The sequence below is a fragment of the Rhinopithecus bieti genome, unplaced genomic scaffold (genome assembly GCF_001698545.2).
Source record: "Rhinopithecus bieti isolate Rb0 unplaced genomic scaffold, ASM169854v2 scaffold_76, whole genome shotgun sequence".
Classification (NCBI taxonomy): Eukaryota; Metazoa; Chordata; class Mammalia; order Primates; family Cercopithecidae; genus Rhinopithecus; species Rhinopithecus bieti.
In genome coordinates, this window is record NW_016803343.1 from 3,188,988 (window position 1) to 3,209,299 (window position 20,312).

At 38.3% G+C, this 20,312-nt stretch overlaps 1 protein-coding gene across 3 annotated transcripts in view; it reads right to left on the reverse strand.

Annotated features, from left to right (window-relative positions):
- ACTL6A (actin like 6A) overlaps positions 1-20,312 on the reverse strand; it is a 25,201-nt gene that overhangs the window by 2,497 nt on the left and 2,392 nt on the right. For all 3 annotated transcript variants that reach the window (XM_017877138.1, XM_017877145.1, XM_017877153.1), the window contains 11 exons: positions 15,151-15,227; positions 14,810-14,984; positions 11,531-11,631; positions 10,524-10,621; positions 8,675-8,769; positions 8,265-8,371; positions 8,082-8,171; positions 4,001-4,062; positions 3,690-3,804; positions 3,480-3,560; positions 1,363-1,458 (listed from right to left, as the gene is read on the reverse strand). In XM_017877138.1, coding sequence (XP_017732627.1) covers positions 1,363-1,458; positions 3,480-3,560; positions 3,690-3,804; positions 4,001-4,062; positions 8,082-8,171; positions 8,265-8,371; positions 8,675-8,769; positions 10,524-10,621; positions 11,531-11,631; positions 14,810-14,984; positions 15,151-15,227 — 1,097 coding nt within the window. The remainder of the gene's footprint in view (positions 1-1,362; positions 1,459-3,479; positions 3,561-3,689; positions 3,805-4,000; positions 4,063-8,081; positions 8,172-8,264; positions 8,372-8,674; positions 8,770-10,523; positions 10,622-11,530; positions 11,632-14,809; positions 14,985-15,150; positions 15,228-20,312) is intronic.

The window sequence follows — 20,312 nt, forward strand, 5'->3', positions numbered from 1 at the left end:
TTTTTTCCCTGAGCCAGAGTCTTGCTTTGTCACCCAGACTGGAGTACAGTTGCATGATCTTGGCTCACTGCAACCTCGGCCTCCTAGGTTCAAGCAATTCTCCTGCCTCAGCCTCCCAAGTAGCTGGGATTACAAGCACGTGCCACCATGTCCGGCTAATTTTTGTATTTTTTTTTTTTTGAGATGGAGTCTCGCGCTGTCGCCCAGGCTGGAGTGTAGTGGCACAATCTCAGCTCACTGCAACCTCTGCCTCCCGGGTTCAAGCAATTCTCCTGCCTCAGCCTCCCGAGTGGCTGGAATTAGAGACACCCACCACCAGGCCCAGCTAATTTTTGTATTTTTAGTAGAGATGGCGTTTCACCATGTTGGCCAGGCTGGTCTCCTGACCTCATAATCCATCTGCCTCGGCCTCCCAAAGTGCTGGGATTATAGGCATGAGCCACCGCGTCCAGCCAATAAAAATTTTAAATTTAAAGTTAAAAGATTATAACTGCCATTCTGTTACTGAAGTACTATATAAATTACCTTCTCAAACCGAGTTTTTCTATTCTCTTAAAAGTTATTACAATATACCCACTGATCTTTCTAAAACAAACATAAGAGCTCATCAGTCCACTGCTAGATTTTATCCTGTGAAGAAGGAAGTATTTTCCCCTAGAGATTCAGCATAGCCCCACTGACACCCTGAGGCTTCTAGCCTCAAGAACTATAAGACAATAAATTTCTGTTTTAAGCCACCAACATGTACTTTGTTATGGCAGCTCTAGGAAACTAATCCATCTTTCTAGCCATATTGCTTTCCCCACTTATGTAAAGACTAGAAGCCAACTACTTTGAATTACTGGAACATAGCCATCTTCTCTTAATATTTTTGTAAATGGTTTTATTCCCTCCATCTAGATATCCTTTCATAAATTAGTAATGAGTTGAACTATTCATTCAAACTATAGCTTCTTCATGAGGCTATTCTCTGATACTCCTAGCGAGTTAAGTAGTGGCTTCTTGGTGTTCCCGACAGCACCTGGTCCATTACATACTGAATTGTTTAGCATGCTACAGTCATCATTTTCTGCATGTCTAACCATCCTAGCAGACTGAGCCCTTGGTGTACAGGGACTAGGGCCTAGCAAACTATCCACATTTAAATATTAAGTTAATAAATGAGATTCAAATAATTTAAGAGAAACTAATAGATGTCAACTAGGAAAACATGGTTAAAGGGTATTAACTTTAGTGATACTATACCAGGCACATATAAAATATCATGTATCTATTGAAAAATGAATGCTTATCTACAAAATGACACCATCAGTGAGGAAATATATGACTGAAGAATACCATTAAAGAACAAACAGAACTTACTGGAGGAGTTTTCTGAGACAGCTCTCTATTCAACCTGTCAGTAAAACTCTGTATTAGTGTGTTTCCTCCTGCCACTATTACACTGCCATAGAGACCCTAGGATAAAAATACAAGAAAAATCAGTTCCACATGTTTCCAAAAGTTTTAAATACAACTACAAATGTGCTCTACTACAATTTTCCCTTTCATTTTTTGGAAATGTTTTACTATTATATAGACCTAATAGCTTAATCCATCGATTCTCCATCCTAGCTGTACATTCAACTCATCTAAGGAGCTTTTAAAACACAAATTCCTAGGGGCAATTACATAAAAATGTCTGGGGAAGGGATCCAGGCAAGATTACTTTTAGAGACAGGGTCTCGTTATATTGCCTATATTGGAATGCAGTGGCTATTCACAGGCACAGTCATAGTGTACCACAGCCTCAAACTCCTGGGTTCAAACATTCCTCCTGCCTCAGGCTCCCAAGTAGCTGGGACTACATGCCACTGTGCCTGGCAGGCATGGTTTTTAACTCCCAAGATTATTTTAATGTGCATGAAGTTTTAAGAACCACTAACTTAAAGGAATCATTCAAAAATCATAATTTTTTTGGCAGATAGCTGCCAATATTTAATTAGAAGTACATTTTATAATGACTTTATCTTAGAATGGTCATCTGGAAATATTAATAGCAACCGCCAGCCAAAAATTAAAATTACAAATATTTTGAAAAAGAATGCTCATCTGGAAGTTAGGATATTCAAAATTAGACAGATTATTTTATGATTGTGACAGACAATGATAAACTGAACATATTCCTGGCCAAAATGATTGATACCTTTCTCTTTTGCAGAGGTATACATCAGAAGCACATGGGAGCTTTTCCAAAACACACATGCTAAGGCCTCCCCAAATAAAAATAAATTACTACTTATAAGTATATTTACTTTGAATTTGCATGTATGCATCAGAAAAAGTTAAATGTCAACCTGTTTTAGTGGATAAGTTCCTATTTTAAAACGTATTTTCAAATGTCTAAATCATCTAAGTTTTGAAGTAGAAAATGGAATGTAAAAGTATCTCATTAGTTAAAAGGAGAAATTTCACTAAAAACAAAGTTATCACTGTTGCAATAAATATACTTCAATTCAATTACCTTCCCCCAAAGGTAGAATTGTATTTGCACTAAAAAAACCCCAAACTTATATTACTATTGTCCTAGAAACATCACATGCCTACCAGGTTACCAGGTGAAATAAAGGTAAAATAAAGTATGATTTTCGTAGCCACTCAAAGCCTTTTTTGAACAACATAGTAGCTATTAGCACTATGCTTTAAGCAAATTAATTTATTCAAAATCTAGGCAGTATGTGGGTGAGAAGCTGAATTGGGTTTAAATAAGATAAAGTCAGTCCTCAATGTTATCAACATGACCTTGGAAACTGACTTTCAACAAAATGACATGTAACAAAACCAATCTTTTTCCTGAAACAATGTCCTTCAAGGACTTACTGTACATTGTTTCACTTAAAGTTGCAGTCTCCAAGAACCTATCACTGTTAACGAGTGAGGTATATAATATGGAGTTAGTATTTAAAATCTGACAAAGCACAAAAAATATGAAGATCATTTAAAATAAACTTCATGTGAAAGTTACTCATACCATTTAAACCACACCTTCCTGAAAAATAAAAGTAGAAGTTGTACTATCTGTAAGAAAATCACCAACAATACCTATTTTGGTTTGCCACATTTCAGGAAATCTCTAGTGCAGCATTGTCTACAGAACTTTCTGTGATGGTGCAAATGTTCTATATCTGCGCTATCTGATGCAGCAGCCACTAGCCACATTTATAATGAGGCTATTACAACTGAAGAATTGAGTTTTATGTTTTTACTTATTTTAATTTAAATTGCCACATGTGGAGGGTAGCTACAAAACTGGACACCATAGCTCTAGAGTTGCACATTTTCTTTTCTAGTACTTCATCTTTTATAGATACTGTTATAAAATGAACTTCAAAGTCAATGACATTGACAACCATTAGGTCACTGTCAACCTAACAATGATTTGGGGGCATTTCAATCTCCTAAAAGGTACCTTTAAACCGTAAAAGAAGACTGGCACTTACTGGTCTGATATCAATATCACACATCCCAACACTTGTGGTGACAACATGACTGACTCCTAACATTGTGTTTCCTGATAACCCCTACAACAAAAGAAAACAAGTGGTCACATGGAGGCTCTTCATACAGTAAAGCATATCCAAAACATTTTAGCCACAAAAGCTCTTTACCTATATAGGAAAAGCCAGGCTAATTATGAAAAGCTTTTATACCTTTACATTGGAAGGGTCAAATAATCCTTCTGGAATTTTTAGCCGCTCTGCACCAAAATCACAATTGTAGCCATTGGGGAATTCATAATGAACAGTTGGCATCTGTGCAGCCACTCTGAAAACATGTTAAACAGTATTACACAAAATACAAAAATAATTCTCTTCAAAATTATAAACTACTAGGGAATTATCAACTTGTAAAAAAATGGGAGTGAGAATATTTTAAACATTATTCAATTAAGTACTTTCTATGTTTTCTAAACAGTCCTGTCCTCATTTATAAAGTATACAATTTAAATAAGAAAACATACTGTTCATCATAAGTTGAATCCGACACTTGAAGTACTGAAGCTTGAAAATCCTGGATAACACACTATGAGTAAAAGAAAAAAGTTTAACAAACAAGGTTGAGATTTATCTTTGTAATCTATACTTTTATAATATATTTTAAATACTTTTCAGAATGAAATTGGACCATGTTTCTAGATGTGTAAATTATTTCAACAGTATTAATCTACCTAACAAAGATTCTGAGTATCAAGAAACCTAATTCTAAACATTTGCATTAGCAGTAAATTACACACATTTAAGTTACAACAGTTATAAAACGATGAGAGATAAACAACTGCAGGTGCAGGAATCCCTGCACCACAGTCCTGCATAACAAAACCAATTTCAGAACACCACTTTCTTCTTAAAAATAAGCTAGATTAGAAGCAAGATTTCATTACCTACATATACACATGTGCATATACATCACATTTTACGCAACTTTTAATGACTGTACATAGTATAAAACAGTTTAACAAAATGCTGTGAACTAACACGATCTCTAGAAAAATCTTGTCTAATATCTAGGAAAAATGAGTAATCCTAATTTTTCCTCATATATTACATATACACACACACGAAATCTTTATCTTTAGGTGCAAAAACTGTCAGAGCTGGGTGCAGTGGTTCATGCCTGTAATCTCAGCACTTTGAGAGGCCAAGACAGGAGGATCGCTTGATGCCAGGAGTTCAAGACCAGCCTGGTGAGACCTAGTGAGACCCTGTCTCTATAAAAATACAAAATAAAAAATTAGCCGGGTATGGTGGCATGCACCTGTAGTCCTCCCTACTTAGGAGGCTGAGGCAGGGGGAGACCAGGTGTTTGAGGCTGCAGTGAATTACAATTGCACCACTGCACTCCAGCCTGGGTGACAGAGAGACCCTGTATTTATTTATTTAATTAATTTTTATTTAGACAGAGTCTTGCTCTGTTGTCCAGGCTGGAATGCAGTGACACAATCTCAGCTCAATGCAACCTCCATCTCCCGTATTCACGCAATTCTCCTGCCTCAGCCTCCCAAGTAGCTGGGATTACAGGCACTCAGCACCACACCCAGCTAATTTTTGTATTTTTAGTAAAGACGGGGTTTCACCATGTTGGCCAGGACTTGAACTGTCTTGAACTCCTTGCCTCAAGTGATCCACCACCTCGGCCTCCCAAAGTGCTGGGATTACAGGCGTGAGCCACTGTGCCCGGCCAACCCTGTCTTTAAAAAATATATATATGCCGGGCGCGGTGGCTCAAGCCTGTAATCCCAGCACTTTGGGAGGCCGAGACGGGCGGATCACAAGGTCAGGAGATCGAGAACACCCTGGCTAATACGGTGAAACCCCCGTCTCTACTAAAGAATACAAAAAACTGGCCGGGCGAGGTGGCGGGCGCCTGTAGTCCCAGCTACTCGGGAGGCTGAGGCAGGAGAATGGCATAAACCCGGGAGGCGGAGCTTGCAGTGAGCTGAGATCCGGCCACCGCACTCCAGTATGTATATACACATACATGATATATACATGATATAAATATATATGATATAATTTTTTAAAACCTGTTAGATATGATCCTTCTCATAGTAATTATGACATATAATTTTACTCTTAGTTTCTTTTGCTGGATACACATTAATTTCTATCAACAGAGTAAGCAAACAACCTACAGAATAAGAAAATATTTGCGAAGTATGTATCTAACAAAGGTCTAATATCCAGCTTCTATAAGGAACTTAAACAAAAAAAACCACCTCATTAAAAAGTGGGCAAAGGACATTAACAGACACTTCAAAAGAAAACATACATGTGGCCAACAGCATATGAAAAAAAGATCACTATCACTGACCATCAGATAAATGAAAATCAAAACCACAATGATACACCATCTCACACCAGTCAGAATGGCTATTATTTATTATAAACAAGTAAAAAAAATAGGGCTGGGCACAGTGGCTTACACCTGTAATCCTAGCACTTTGGGAGGCTGGGGCAGGTGGATCATGAGGTCAAGGGTTCGAGACCACCCTGGCCAACTAAGAATACAAAAATTAGCCGAGCGTGGTGGCACGCACCTGTAGTTGCAGCTACTCGGGAGGCTGAGGTAGGAGAATCACTTGAACCCGGGAGACAGAGGTTGCAGTGAGCCGAGATTGCACCACTGCGCTCCAGCCTGGGCAACAAAGCAAGACTCTGTCTCGAAAAAAATAAATAAATAACAGATGCTGCTGACAAGGCTGCAGAGAAAAGTGAATGTTTATTCACTTTTGGTGAGAATGTAAATTAGTTCAACTATTGTTGAAAGCCATGTGGCAATTCCTCAAAGAGCTAAAAACAGAACTACCATTTGTTTTTTTTTTTCTTTTTTGAGGTGGGTTCTCACTCTGTTATGCAGGCTAGAGGGCACTCGTACACTCAAGGGTCACTGCAGACTCGACTTCCCAGGGCTCAGGTGATTTTCCCACCTCAGTCTCCCACGTAGCTGGGACTAAAGGTGCACACCCCTACACTTAGCTAATTTTCTTTTCTTTTCTTTTGAGATGGAGTCTCACTCTGTCACCCAGGCAGTAGTGCAGTGGCACCATGTTAGCTCACTGCAACATCCATCTCCTGGGTTTAAGCAATTCTCCTGCCTCAGCCTCCCAAGTAGCTGGGATTACAGGTGCCCACCTCCACACTCAGCTAATTTTTTAATATTTTTAGAGACGAGATTTCACCATGTTGGCCAGGCTGGTCTCGAACTCCTGACCCCAGGTGATCGGCCCGCCTCGGCCTCCCAAAGTGCTGGAATTACAGGAGTGAGCCACCGCACCTGGCCCCACTTAGATAATTTTTCTGTTTTTGTAGAGACAGGGTTTTGCCATGATTCCCAGGCTGGTCTCTAACTCCTGAGTTCAAGGGATCCACCCACCTCAGCCTCTCAAATTACAAGCGTGAGCCACCATGCCTGGCCCAGTACTACCATTTGACCCGGCAATTTCATTACTGGGTATATACCCAAAGGAATATAAATCACTATATCATAAAGACACATGTATGCGTATGTTCACTACACCACTATTCACAATAGCAGAGACATGGAATCAACTTAAATGCCCATCAGTGGAAGACTGGATTAAGAAAATGTGGTATACAGACCACGGAATATTATGCAGTGAAAAAAAAAAAAAGAGAATGAGATCATGTCTTTTGAAGGAACTGGGATGGAGCTGGAGGCCGGGATGGAGCTGGAGGCCATTATCCTTAGCAAACTAATGCAGGAGCAGAAAACCAAACACAGCATGTTCTCACAAGTGGGAGCTAGATGATGAGAACACATGGACACAAAGAAGGGAACAGACAGTGGGGCCTCCCTGAGGGACGAAGGAATGGAGCAGAAAAAATAACTATTGGGTACTAGGCTTAGTACCTGGGGGACAATAATCTGTACGACAAACTTCCGTGATACGAGTTTACCTATATCACAAACCTGCACATGTACCCCTGAACTTAAAATAAGTTTTTTTTAAACAAAACAAAAAGAAATTAAGGTGTATCTGTGGTGTCAGGTTGTTTTACTAACCTCTTCCCCATCAGTAAGCCATATGTTCAGAGATGGGTTTTTAGTAGAGAATCTCTCATGGGTTCCTTGTTCTGAACAAAAACACGTTTTTTATATGGCTGACTAATGCTGGGAAACAGAACATAACTGAGACATACTAGTAGGCCTCTCCAAAACCTAAAACCATTTTCTCAGTCAAAAATGTTCAGAATAGTATAAAATCAAAATTCCTTCCAGGTCTCACCATAGTAATCCAAGTGAATATGTAGTGATTTGCAGAGATATTTGGCAAATATGAAAAGCATGCCTCTCAGAGCAAAGCTCTTTTGTTAGTAAAGTATCATTAAAAATATAGAGTGTAATCCTGAGATCATGCTCTATTTAATCTTCAAAATATATTTAGTAATTTAAAAAAAAGAGCTTGAAAATATAAAGTGCTCATATTTTACTCAAGGATTTACAGCCTATATATAACTTTTTTTTTTAATACTCATGCAAAAGCCTGTAACATTTTTGTAAAGAGAATGAGGGTTACTTACATTACACATATAATTGTGCCAAGACCTCGTAACCTGAGGCAACTTCTCTTTTCTTTTCCAGTTAGCTGGAGATCCTTCACGAACAGCTTCCTGAGAGTACCAAGAGATGCTAGGTTAACGGAGTTCATTTCATAGGGGTGGGGGAGCAAGAGGTAAGTTCTAGAAAGAAAATTCAATACTTACTTTTGATGCAATCATATATGGAGGAACCAATTCAATATTCATTTCTTGGAAGAGTTCTCTGCATTGCATAGTAATAAAGTCTCCAGCAAGAGGGGATTTCACAATGCCTATGAAACAGATGAGACAAGGCTAAGACAGCAGTTAAGTCCAAACTTCCTAGAACGAATTTCCCCTACGGGTGTATTTATATGAATAACTTTTCAGGTAAATGAACTATCCTTCAACACATAAATAAAGCAATACATCAGTTTTAAATACACATTATATACTAAAGATTTTTAACATATTTAAAAAAAGATCTTATTCAGAAACTGATATGCTTTAAAAGTGCTACTCATCATTTTATTTCATTATGTGCGTCCTCATAATATCTAAAATCATCTCAGTGTATCCTGGTTAAATACATTTACCTTGTTGAAGGACATAGCCATCGTGGACTGGAATTGCAGTGGTATGAGTGGCTCCACTGTCCAAAATCAGCCCAGTAGAACGACCATTAGCAAATCTAGTTTAAAACATTAAGGAAAAGAAAGTATCAAGGCCGCTAAAATAATGTTTATTGTAAAGGGCAGGCTCTTATATTTCAGAAACTATTTCTTAAACATATACCTCATAGTTAAAAATGTATTACAGTGAATCTAGGGATTGGTATAAAATAATATTTATGGCTTAAGAACAAATAGCAAGAGGCAGGAATTCCAGAATGGAGGTATCAGGAACTCAGGGAAACCTTTATCCTAGAAACAGCTACTATTAAGCTGGTCAAAATTAACATAATCATTCAAAGTCTCTGGAGACTGATCAAAGCGCTTACAACAAACTGAGATGCATTTATTTAACAAAATGTACAGAAACTTGGTAAGAACAGTGGGAGGTTGTGAGAACTGAGCTAGGGACTATAACCATTCTCACATAGCATTGAAGAAGAGCTGTTTCAGCAGTTTGGCAAAGCCATATGGCAGTTCCTATCTCCTCTAACTCAATGGGCGGGAAAACTATGCCAGGTGAATTCCATAGTTGGTGAATATTGGCAGATCCCATTTTCCACACTTCTGTGCTGCAGAAGGCCTATACTACCTGAATATACTAAACTGAAGTTTAGGAGTAGGGGCATTCACTCATTCATCAAATATTTACTGAGCATCTATTAGGTGTCTACTAAGTCTGGTGCTTAACAAGGAGGGAGGGAGGAAAGAGGGAGGCTGCTCACCTGGCACTAAAATTCCTTTAACACAGTAGACACATAATGGTGCACCAAAACTGCCTTTTCCCTGAAGGTTATCCTGTTTAATGAAGTAGATGATCAATAAAGCTGTAAAAAGAAAAGCTCATGATGTCCCAGGGAAGGTGGTGGTGTAAAAGAGAAACCTATTCCTGGGATATCCAATTGTAAATTCTGGGGAAGGGAATATGGGCAAGAGTAGGAGCATGTGGGAAGACCAGGAGGCAAGAGAACACAGCGAGGTCAGAGAACTGCAAGCACCTCAGTACGGTCTGAAAGTAAAAGGAAGAAATGTAGAAGACGACTCTGGCTTAAAGCGGACTAGCACTTTAGAAAGATTATTAGAGGCTGGGCATGGTGGCTCATGCCTGTAATCCCAGCACTTTGGGAGACCGAGGCAAGCAGATCGCTTGAGTCCAGGAGTTAAGAGAGCAGCCTGGGCAACATGGTGAAACTCCATCTCTACTAAATAAATAAATAAATAAATAAATAAATAAATAAATAAATAAAAATAGAAAGATTATTAGAGCAACAGTGTAGAGAATGGGCAGACAAGAGAATGTGCTTCAGTAATCCTGGAAATAGCTTCCACCTAATGCTGTGGCAGTGGGACAGAGAGAAGCAAATAGCAGGGAAGAATAGGTGGGACTTGATGACTGACTAAATTTGAAGGGGAATGAATTTATAGCCAATTTCCAGTTTTCTGTGATATTGGAAGGGAGGGAGAAAATGGCAATCTTTCATTTCATCTAAGCCAACTGGTTAAAATATTGCCTTCTATCCACATGCACCTTCTTAAAAACAAAAGCATCTTAACACTCAGAATTTGAGTGTTACTTTATTTCCCTCATACTTTCTAGTGTATCATCATTTCTAATGAGAAACACCAAAAGATGAATAGCTAAAAAGCAAGAGAAAAGAAAAAAAAAAACAACTTCTGAACAAGCAATAATTGGCTTATGTCCTCTGCCAGAGTTATCACATTCAGTAGTATGGTATATACTTCAAGAGGAAAGGTATTACTCTTTCAAGGATACGCTGTCAAAACTGCAGTTTTGCAAAGGAAGAATGCAGGGATGTTGTAGTGTTCAAACATTAACTCTGTCAGTTTCTCTCTCTTTGCTCTAGTATTCCACTTGAGAAGAGGGGAAAAGAAATGCAAGTTATTAAGAATTAAAAGTTGATTTATCTCCAGATAAAATCTAAGCACTATATTAATTTAACAAAGAAATAAAACATTAAGAACAGCAAAAAATACCATGGGAAATAATCTTTCATAATAATATCTCACAAAAATAAAACAAAACCTCTGTATTTCTTTAGATGTAGATTAAATTTAATAAATCAATCAGATAGGAATTAAAATTCTTTAATAATAAAATTGCTTCTATAAATTCTAGAAATTACAGACTTTTCCACATATGAGGAAATCAGGATTCTTATAAACATATTATTAAATCTAAAGAGTAAATATGGTCATCCAAATCCTAAGTATGAATTTTAGACCACCAAATTCTCCCACTTATAGATGGTATTCATAAAAGAAACAAGTTAGCAACAATAAGATACTGATAATTTATGACCATTATGCTTGCTTTCTGGGACCTTTCTGTCTATGTACCAAATGTATTTCACAAGAGACTTTGGTCCAGAAATTTCCAGCCCTTGTTCAACATCTCAATTCTCTCTTGGAAACTTGAATAAAGTAGATATACGCTGCCCTTGGGGCACAAGAAATGATTCGTAATTCAAAATGGGAAGCAGTCCTAGGAAATAAAATGTTAAATCCCTAGAAATACATAAATAACCACAAGAATTCATTAGTGTGTTTTGTTGTTCTCTGCATATTTTATCAGAATAGTAAAATGAAAGTTACAATAGTATTAAAAAATTAACCCTTTTCCCTAATTTTCAAATTCAAAATATGAATTTCTATGCCTCTTTAAAGAAAATATTCATCAAATGAGTAGAAAACTAAAGGAAAAAAGAAAAGAAAAAAAAAAAAACAACTACAGAAACATGAAAAAGAAAATCTTTATCTCACCGGTGCCTCTGACATGAGAACAGGATGGAGGCTGGCTTCTGATTTGACATGCATTTTGTAGGTATGATCCAAAATAGCCTGGAAACTATCCCAGTCTTCAACTAGAATATAAGATTAGTAACTTGGAAACAATGCATAGTTGAAGATGAATACAACGTATTTTGAGAAATTGTTTCTGTGACTTAACAATTAATACCTTATTATACAGAACCTACTATTTTTACAGATCAACTTCATACCACAGTACTTTATATATATATAAAGACTACCTTTGTCTTCTAGATATATAGAACTTCTTTTTGGTCCCTCCAGCCCCTAGACCTGTCCCAAATGTAATTAATCTAACAGACCTAAAATACCAAGTAAATGTTATTCAATTCAATAAATACTCATTAGAGACCTAGAATGTGATCAGAATGGTAACAGGAAGAACAGAAGAATTATATGGCCTTCTAAATGATACTACTGCTGGGTTTAAAAAAAAAAAAACAAAGATTTGTATGGTCTAGACCCAACACTCAAAAAAACTTACAATCTATTTGGAAAAAGACTAAAAGACATGTTAAAAATTCAAAGAAGAACATCTGTCTTCAATTTGGCTTCCACCTAAACATTCCATTAAAACTACTGACATAAGTCATTAATGACCTTCTTTTTTTTGAGATGGAGTCTCACTCTGTCGCCCAGACTGGAGTACAATGGCGCAATCTCGGTTCACTGCAACCTCTGCTTCCTGGGGTCAAGCAATTCTCCTGTCTCAGGCTCCCAAGTAGCTGGGATTACAGGTGCCCGCCACCATGCCCAACTAATTTTTGCATTTTTAGTAGAGACAGGGTTTCACCATGTTGACTAGGCTAGTCTCCATCTCCTGACCTCAGGTGATCCGCCCACCTCGGCCTCCAAAGTGCTGGGATTACAGGTGTGAGCCACTGCCCCCAGTCACGAATGACCTTCTACTAGGCAAATTCATGGATACTTAACATTTTTAATCTCATCTGTCTTCTCTAAATTATGACAGTATTGCCTTCACAAGAGTTTACAAACTTTCCTGTCGCAGCCCAAAGAAAAAATGTCATTAATTATATATTTCCACAGGCCCACCTGGATTTTTTTAACTTCTTTCTCAGTGTAAAGCTTTCGATGTCACTGCGGAAAACACTGAGAATAAATGGAATTTTATGCTTCCAGAAACTTTTTCTTTTCTTACTCTTCCCCTGAATTTTTTCCTACATTCCTAATTGTTCCCTTTCATTCTCCTTCAAGGGTACCTTTTATTCTCTATTGGTTAAAATATACAAGTTTTTTGCTAAGAACTCCATCTTCAATTCTCTTCTCATATTCCAAATTTTTTCAGAGTAATAAGACGCAACTCCATGTCTTAAAATCTTTCTTATAACCTTTTATTCCCCTGTTTACAGAATTGTCACCTGGATGTTCTAAGCATTTTTAACTCAGTGAACCCATTTACTTACTATACATGAAAGAGTTAACACTGCAAGCCTGAGAAAGGCCTGCTTGTAAGGCTCACTCTTAGCTGGTGTCTGGAAACACGATTGGCCAACAGTTCCCTATGTTCATATAAAACTTGTCCCTAAATGGTAAGAGTAGCTCGCTATACCTACACTGTTTGTACAATGTGGTTGGTTCTGAACACTTGCTTTCCTTCTGAGAATCTAAAATTTTGTTACATGCCAGGTAGATGGTACCTACATAACCAGCCCTCTGTAAAATCCTTGGGTACTGAGTTTCAGAGTTCTCCTGGAAGATAACACAGGTTGTAACTTGTTGATGGAGGGATTAAGCACATCCTGTGTGACTCCCACTGCGAGAAAACTCTCTGAAGCTTGCATCTGGACTTCATCATCCCCTGTCCCTTTTCCCTTTGTCGATTTTGTTTTGAATCTGAATCTTCAGTACAATAAATCTTAGCTGTGAATACAACCATATGCTGAGTCCTGTGAGGAGTCTTGCTGGTGAGTAACTGAACCTGAGAGTGATTTGGAGTATCCCTGATAACCTCGCTTTTTTCTTTTTCTTTTTTTGAGACAGAATTTCGCTCTGTCACCCAGGTTGGAGTGCAGTCATGGGATCTCAGTTGCAACCTCTGCATCCTGGGTTCAAGTGATTCTCATGCCTCAGCCTCCTGAGTAGCTGGGATTACAGGTGGTATGCATCACCACACCTGGCAAATTTTTGTATTTTTAGTAGAGATGGGGTTTCACCATGTTGCCCAGGCTGGTCTCGAACTCCTAGACCCAAGCAATCCACCCGCAGTCTCAGCCTCCCAAAGTGCTGGGATTATACAGACGCAAGCCACTGCGCATGGCCAACTATGCCTTTTAAAACCATAAAACTTGCTTCTTCCCTTTCTATTCCTATCTCAATACATGGTACTCTCTGTTCAGAGTTACTCCAACCAAAAATCTAGGAAACTTTCTCAACTTCTCTCTTGCTTTCACTCCCTCGATCGTTTAGTACCATTTGTTTCCTGGTTACCCTGAAAGTCCCTTCAGAATCTCTACCAGCATTATGTTAAGAGTTTAAACCTTTTTCATTTCTCATCTGGACTCTTACCTCCCTTATTGATCTCCGTCTCTAGTGTCTCCTTCCAATCTAGACTACATATTACTATTAATCTTTCCAGCTGGCAAATACGAGCGTATCACATGTTTAAATTCCTTTGGGGTTATCCTTTAGTAACTAGCTTAATACAACCCTGGGATAGTTTACAAGCCCTTTTATGACTGCTCCCTGCCTACCTTTCCTGCTACTGACCCTAATGAGCCCAATGCTGCAACCATACTTAATTGTATTACATTTTTAAGCACATAAGCTTCTTTCACAATTCCATCCCTTCACACATGCTGGTCCCTCTACTTTACCCAGCTTAGCCAGACTAATTCTTATTCATTGATCAAGATTCATCACAAGTTACCTCCTTTGTGAAAACCATCACTGACTCCCAACACTACAGTAAAATACCTCTCCTCTCTAATCCCATTGCTCATTGCATATACCTATATTGTAGCACTTACCCCAGTGTACCATTATTTGTATATATACATATATCTATTTCCCCTAACTAAGCTTTTAAGGAAAAGGAACATTTCTTATGTATCTTTATATTCTCAGTGTCTGAAATCAGTTTGTGGAATAAAAACAAAACAAAAAACAAAAAAAAAAACCATGGCTGATGTTCAACTTATAGGAAGCTACTATTTTATATCTAAACTGTAACATGTACACTCTATAACCAATTCCATGAGGAACACATCTTACCCATCCCATTTTTTAGAGGTGAAATGGCCTCCATATTCTCCCTGGGAACACGCAGAGCATTAGTATCTATGTAGTAGGTGGGACCGCCTTGTTTGCCTTTATCACCATCTATTTCCATTAATGTGCTTCCGTCGTCTCTTTCTACCACCATACCAATAGCTGTAGGAAAATCCACCTGTAAGAGTCAGAAATATGATATACAAGTTTCACCTTTTATCAAGGAGGCATTTTTTCCCCAACTAATGTATTTTATTATATTTTGTTTTAAATTAGAATTTCTGCATGAATTTAATTTACATGAATAGCTCTACATATCCAATTAACTCTAACTTTACACTTACCTTGGGGCAGTCCTCACCAGCATAACCAGCTCTCACAGTATAGGATCCAATGTCAAAAACAAGGGCTCCAACTTCATCTGAAAAGATTAAAAGTTAATTAGCATTAACAGCTTGCAGAAGTATCACATGAAAATCACAGCTCACTGCAGCCTCAATCTCCTAGGCTCAAGCAATCCTCCTGCCTCAGTCTTCCAAGTAGCTGGGGCTACAAATGCATGCCAGCACGCCCAGCAAATTTTTAAAAATTTTTTGTAGAGATAAGGTCTCACTATGTAGCCCAGGCTGGACTCAAACTCCAGGGCTTAAGCAATCCTCTGCCTCAGCATCCCCCAAGTGCTGCAGGCATGAGCCACTGCACTCAACCCAATTATATTCATATTATTACTCACTTGAACCTAGTTTCAAATACACCTTAAAGAATCATTTAATTAAAATATAACAAGTCATACACCGTATTTCAGTAGAGGTTCAATCAGTTAAGAAACGGTACACTAAAACTGGGTAATTTGAGTTTACTTATTAAAGGGAATTATTTGCAAAGATAAAGGTGAAATACGGACAACCAGAAGGAACAGTACAGTACGCGAGTACTATAATGATAACTAATAATAATGGATCCATTGCCATTCTTCAAACTGAAGAAACAAGAAGAAATAACTGTTATCAGAATCTGGAGAGAAAGTTGTATGGGGAGGGCTACCTGATAGGAGCTGTGACTTTTAGTAGAGGGGATGCAGTTAGCCATAGATCACCCTGAGGTGAATGAACCAGGCTAATAAATATACCAGTAACCTCCCTCCACCATCAACTAGGGTGACTCTATAATTTATTATCCAAAGTGGGAAAACCACTATGGGCAATTTAGTTATATCTACTAAAGTTGAAATTGTGCACACAAAGAATTACACTTATTTATTCTGGAGACACTCTCTCATACAGGTTGCAAGGAGACATGTACAAGAATGTTCAACAGCTACAAGAACTGAGCAATTTATTAACCTCTCTGCTTCAGTTTCCTAACATGTAAAATATACATAATAGCTCTTACCTCACAAGATGCTCTAATGATTAAACGTATTAAATGTTTTCATGTATATGAAGTCTTAGAAAACTCACACACTAAATGTAAGCTGCTATTATAATTGACACACTGCTTGCCATAGGAAAAGGCAGAAATAATCTAACGGTCTCTCAGTAGTGAAATAGATAAGCAATAGTATATTCATACAATGGAATCCTGTACAGCAGTTCAAATGAACACTCTAGATCTACATATGTCAGCATCAATAAATCTAAAAGAACGCTTAGTTTTAAAAGCTAGTTACCAAAAAACTATATATGTATACACACACACACCCCTCAAAAAAAAAAAAAAAAAAAAAAAAAAGAAGAAGAAAAGAAAATACGCATGGGGTCTGGGAATGTTACTATCCAACTTCAGTTCAGTGGTTACCTGAACTGAAGAAGTGAGAGAGAGGAAATCTGTATCAATTAACATTTTTATTCTTAAAATATCTGAGGTATTAATATGGCAAAATATGACATCTATTTAATCTCACTGGTGAATATAGTATTGTATTACATACAAACTTACAGTAATATTACCGTAATATCACATACAAACATATATTTATATATTTTTTATATTTATATATTTTAGTATGCTTAAAATATTTCAAAACTTCTTAAAATTTTAAAAGTAAACCCATTACTTTGCAAATATCAGTTAAGAGACAGTATCTTTGCAGAATGATTTTTTTTTTTTTTTGGACTCACAGTCTTGATATCATCACCCAGACTGGAGTGCAGTGGTATGATCTCGGCTCACTGCAACCCCCACCTCCCGGGTTCAACTGATTCTCCTGCCTCAGCCGCCCAAGCAGCTGGGACTACAGATGCGCACCACCACGCCCAGCTAATCTTTGTATTTTTAGTAGAGATGGGGTTTCACCATATTGGCCAGGCTGGTCTCAAACTCCTGACCTCATGATCCACCTGCCTTGGCCTCTCAAAGTGCTGGGATTATAGGTGTGAGCCACCGCACCCGGCCTTTCGTTTTGACTCAAATAAAACAAAGACACATTTAAATTGCTAATGTAAAAGAAAGTTTACGTATTTGTTACATTTCTCAAGATAATTAACACAACCCTGTAAAATTCTCTGGTCCAAATTGTTTTGTCAGAAACTAGGGGATCCTTAAAAGGAGAACACTGTATTTGTTTTCACCACAGCACCTAAACTTGAGTACAAATGGTAAGTATAGCAATGAACAGGAGTTGATAACATTTAATACTTTTATTAACCAGAATGCCGGGTAAAGAGATATCCTAATTAAATGAATTAATTGTATAGTTAACCAAAAATTTCAACTTCTGTTCCTCAAGGATTTATCTTTTGCCCTGCACTAGGAACCCTTAAACTGTTCTGTGTTATGGACCCTTGTGACAGTGTTGTGGACTGAATTGTGTCTCTAAAATTCCTATGTCAAAATCCTAACCCCTAGTACCTCAGAATGTGACTGTACTTGAAACCAGAGTCTTTATTCTGTTTTTTTTTTTTTTTTAATGTTTTGAGAGAGAGTTTCGTTCCTGCCGCCCAGGCTGGAGTGCAATGGTACAATCTCCGCTAACTGCAACCTCCGCCTCCTGGGTTCAAGCAATTCTTCTGCCTCAGCCTCCTGAGTAGCTGGGATTACATCTGCTGGCCACCAAGCCTGGCTAGGTTTTATATTTTTAGCAGACACTGGGTTTCACCATGTTGGCCAGGCTGGCCTCAAACTCCACACCTCAGGTGATCCACTCACCTTGGCCTCCCAAAATGCTGGGATTATAGATGTGAGCTACCATGCCCAGTGAAACCAGAATCTCTGAAGAAGTAATTAAGTTAAAACGAAATCATTAGATTGGGTCCTAATCCAGTATAACTGATGTTTTTAAGAGAAAATTCGGGCCAGGTGTGGTGGCTCACACCTGTAATCCCAGCACTTTGGGAGGCAGAGGCAGGCGGAACACGAGGTCAGGAGATCAAGACCATCCTAGCCAACATGGTGAAACCCCAACTCTACCCAAAATACAAAAAATTAGCCGGGCGTGGCAGTGTGCACCTATAGTCCCAGCTACTCGGGAGGCTGAGGCAGGAGAATTGCTTGAACCCAGGAGGCGGAGGCTGCAATGAGCTGAAATTGTGCCACTGCACTCCAGCCTGAGTGACAGAGCAAGTCTCCATCTCAAAAAACAAACAACAACAACAACAACAAAAACAGAAAATTCAGACTTGGACTTGTACAGAGGGAAGGCCATGTGAAGACAGAGGGAGGAGATAGCCATCTACGCACAGAGAGAGACCTCAGAAGAAACCAACTCTGCTGACACTAAGATCTACCTCTAGCCTCCACAACTGTGAGAAAACTAATTTCTGTTGTTTAAGCCACACAGACTGTGGTACTTTATTATGGCAACCTACAAACTAATACACACAGTTTAGGAAATTATGAATTCCTTCTTAGAATGTTTTTAAATGTTTATAAAAGAAACCAATTATAATAAAATATAGTTCTACCATGGAAACTTTGGGAAGGCCACAAACCCCATGTTAGGAGCCCCTTCCCTAATTTACCCTTTCCTGGGTAATATACTGTATTCCTATAGCTTCAACTTCTACCTAAATACTGGTAATTCCAATCTCAAAACACACACACTCTCTCTCTCTCTCTCTCTCTCTCTCTCTCTCTCTCTCTCTCTCAGCTCTAACCAATGTCTAGATCCATATCCTGAACTTTTTACTGTACATCAACATAATTGTATCTAATGTCTCATGGGTATCTCAAATTCAACACATCTGAAGCACTGCTAATCTCAGCATTGCCTAACACATTGCTGACCACAGTACACGTTGGCAAAAACCTGAGAGTTGTTGTGAACACCTCCATCTTTCAAGTTCTGCCAAATATTTCTGCTAAGTATTTCTCAAATCCCCTCCTTTTAAATACCATTGCCACTGCCTTCAATCAAGCTCTTATCTCAACAGGGAAACTACAATTCCCTACAGATACTGTGCCTCCACCTCTTTGCCTCTTAAATCTACCCTTCCAACTGCTGCACTGTGATCTTTCAATATTGTAACTGTCATTATTTTGGTACATAAATCCTTCAACAAAAATAAGGGTGTGAATCATTCCGTGGTTTCTCATCACTGAATCTGATAAAATTTAAATCACTCTAGCCAGTTGAAATTCAAGGCGTAGCAATATCTGGTAGCAGTCTCACTTCCTGCCTCATACACTAACTTACTGGGTAATATGTCATCTCATGAACACACCACATACTCTCTCACTCAGCTAACCTTTGCATATGCTGTCCCTTTCCACTCCTCCTCCATCATCCCCATTACCTCTATTGTAAAGTCCCTTGACTCCACCACATGGAATCAATAACTCTATTCTCTGAACTACCTTTGCACTATATATATATAACATATGTAAAAATATATAACATATAACATAAATATATATAAATACATAATATATAACATAAATATATATAACATATATAAATTATATATATGAAATTATATATAAATATATATAACATATGTAAATATATATATGTTTGTTTTTGTTTTTTTGGATACAGTCCTGCTCTGTCACCCAGGCTGGAGTGCAGTTCCGGGTTCAAGTGATTCTTGTGCCTCAGCCTCCCCAGTAGCTGGGACTCCAGGCATGCACCACCATGCCTGGCTAATTTTTGTATTTCTAGTAGAGACAGGGTTTTGTCATGTTGGCCAGGCTGATCTTGAACTCCTGGCCTCAAGTGATCCGCCCGCCTCGGCCTCCCGAGTTGTTGGGATTACAGGTGTGAGCCACCGCACCTGGCCCCTTCTACATATTGTTATCAATGAACAGCTCTCATTGAATTACAGTTACCATTTCTGATCAATATAAGATGCTATCAACTACATGATGCACCACTATTTCCGGCATCACTAAGAAAATAATATGGCAATTAAAACTCTGCCAGGCCAGCACTACTGAGACATATTCTGGCTGGGGGCAGTGGCTCAAACCTGTAATCCTAGCACTTTGGGAGGCTGAGGCGGGAAGACTGCCTGAGCTCAGGAGTTCAAGACCCGTCTCTATTAAAAAAAAAAAAAAAAAAAAAAAAAAA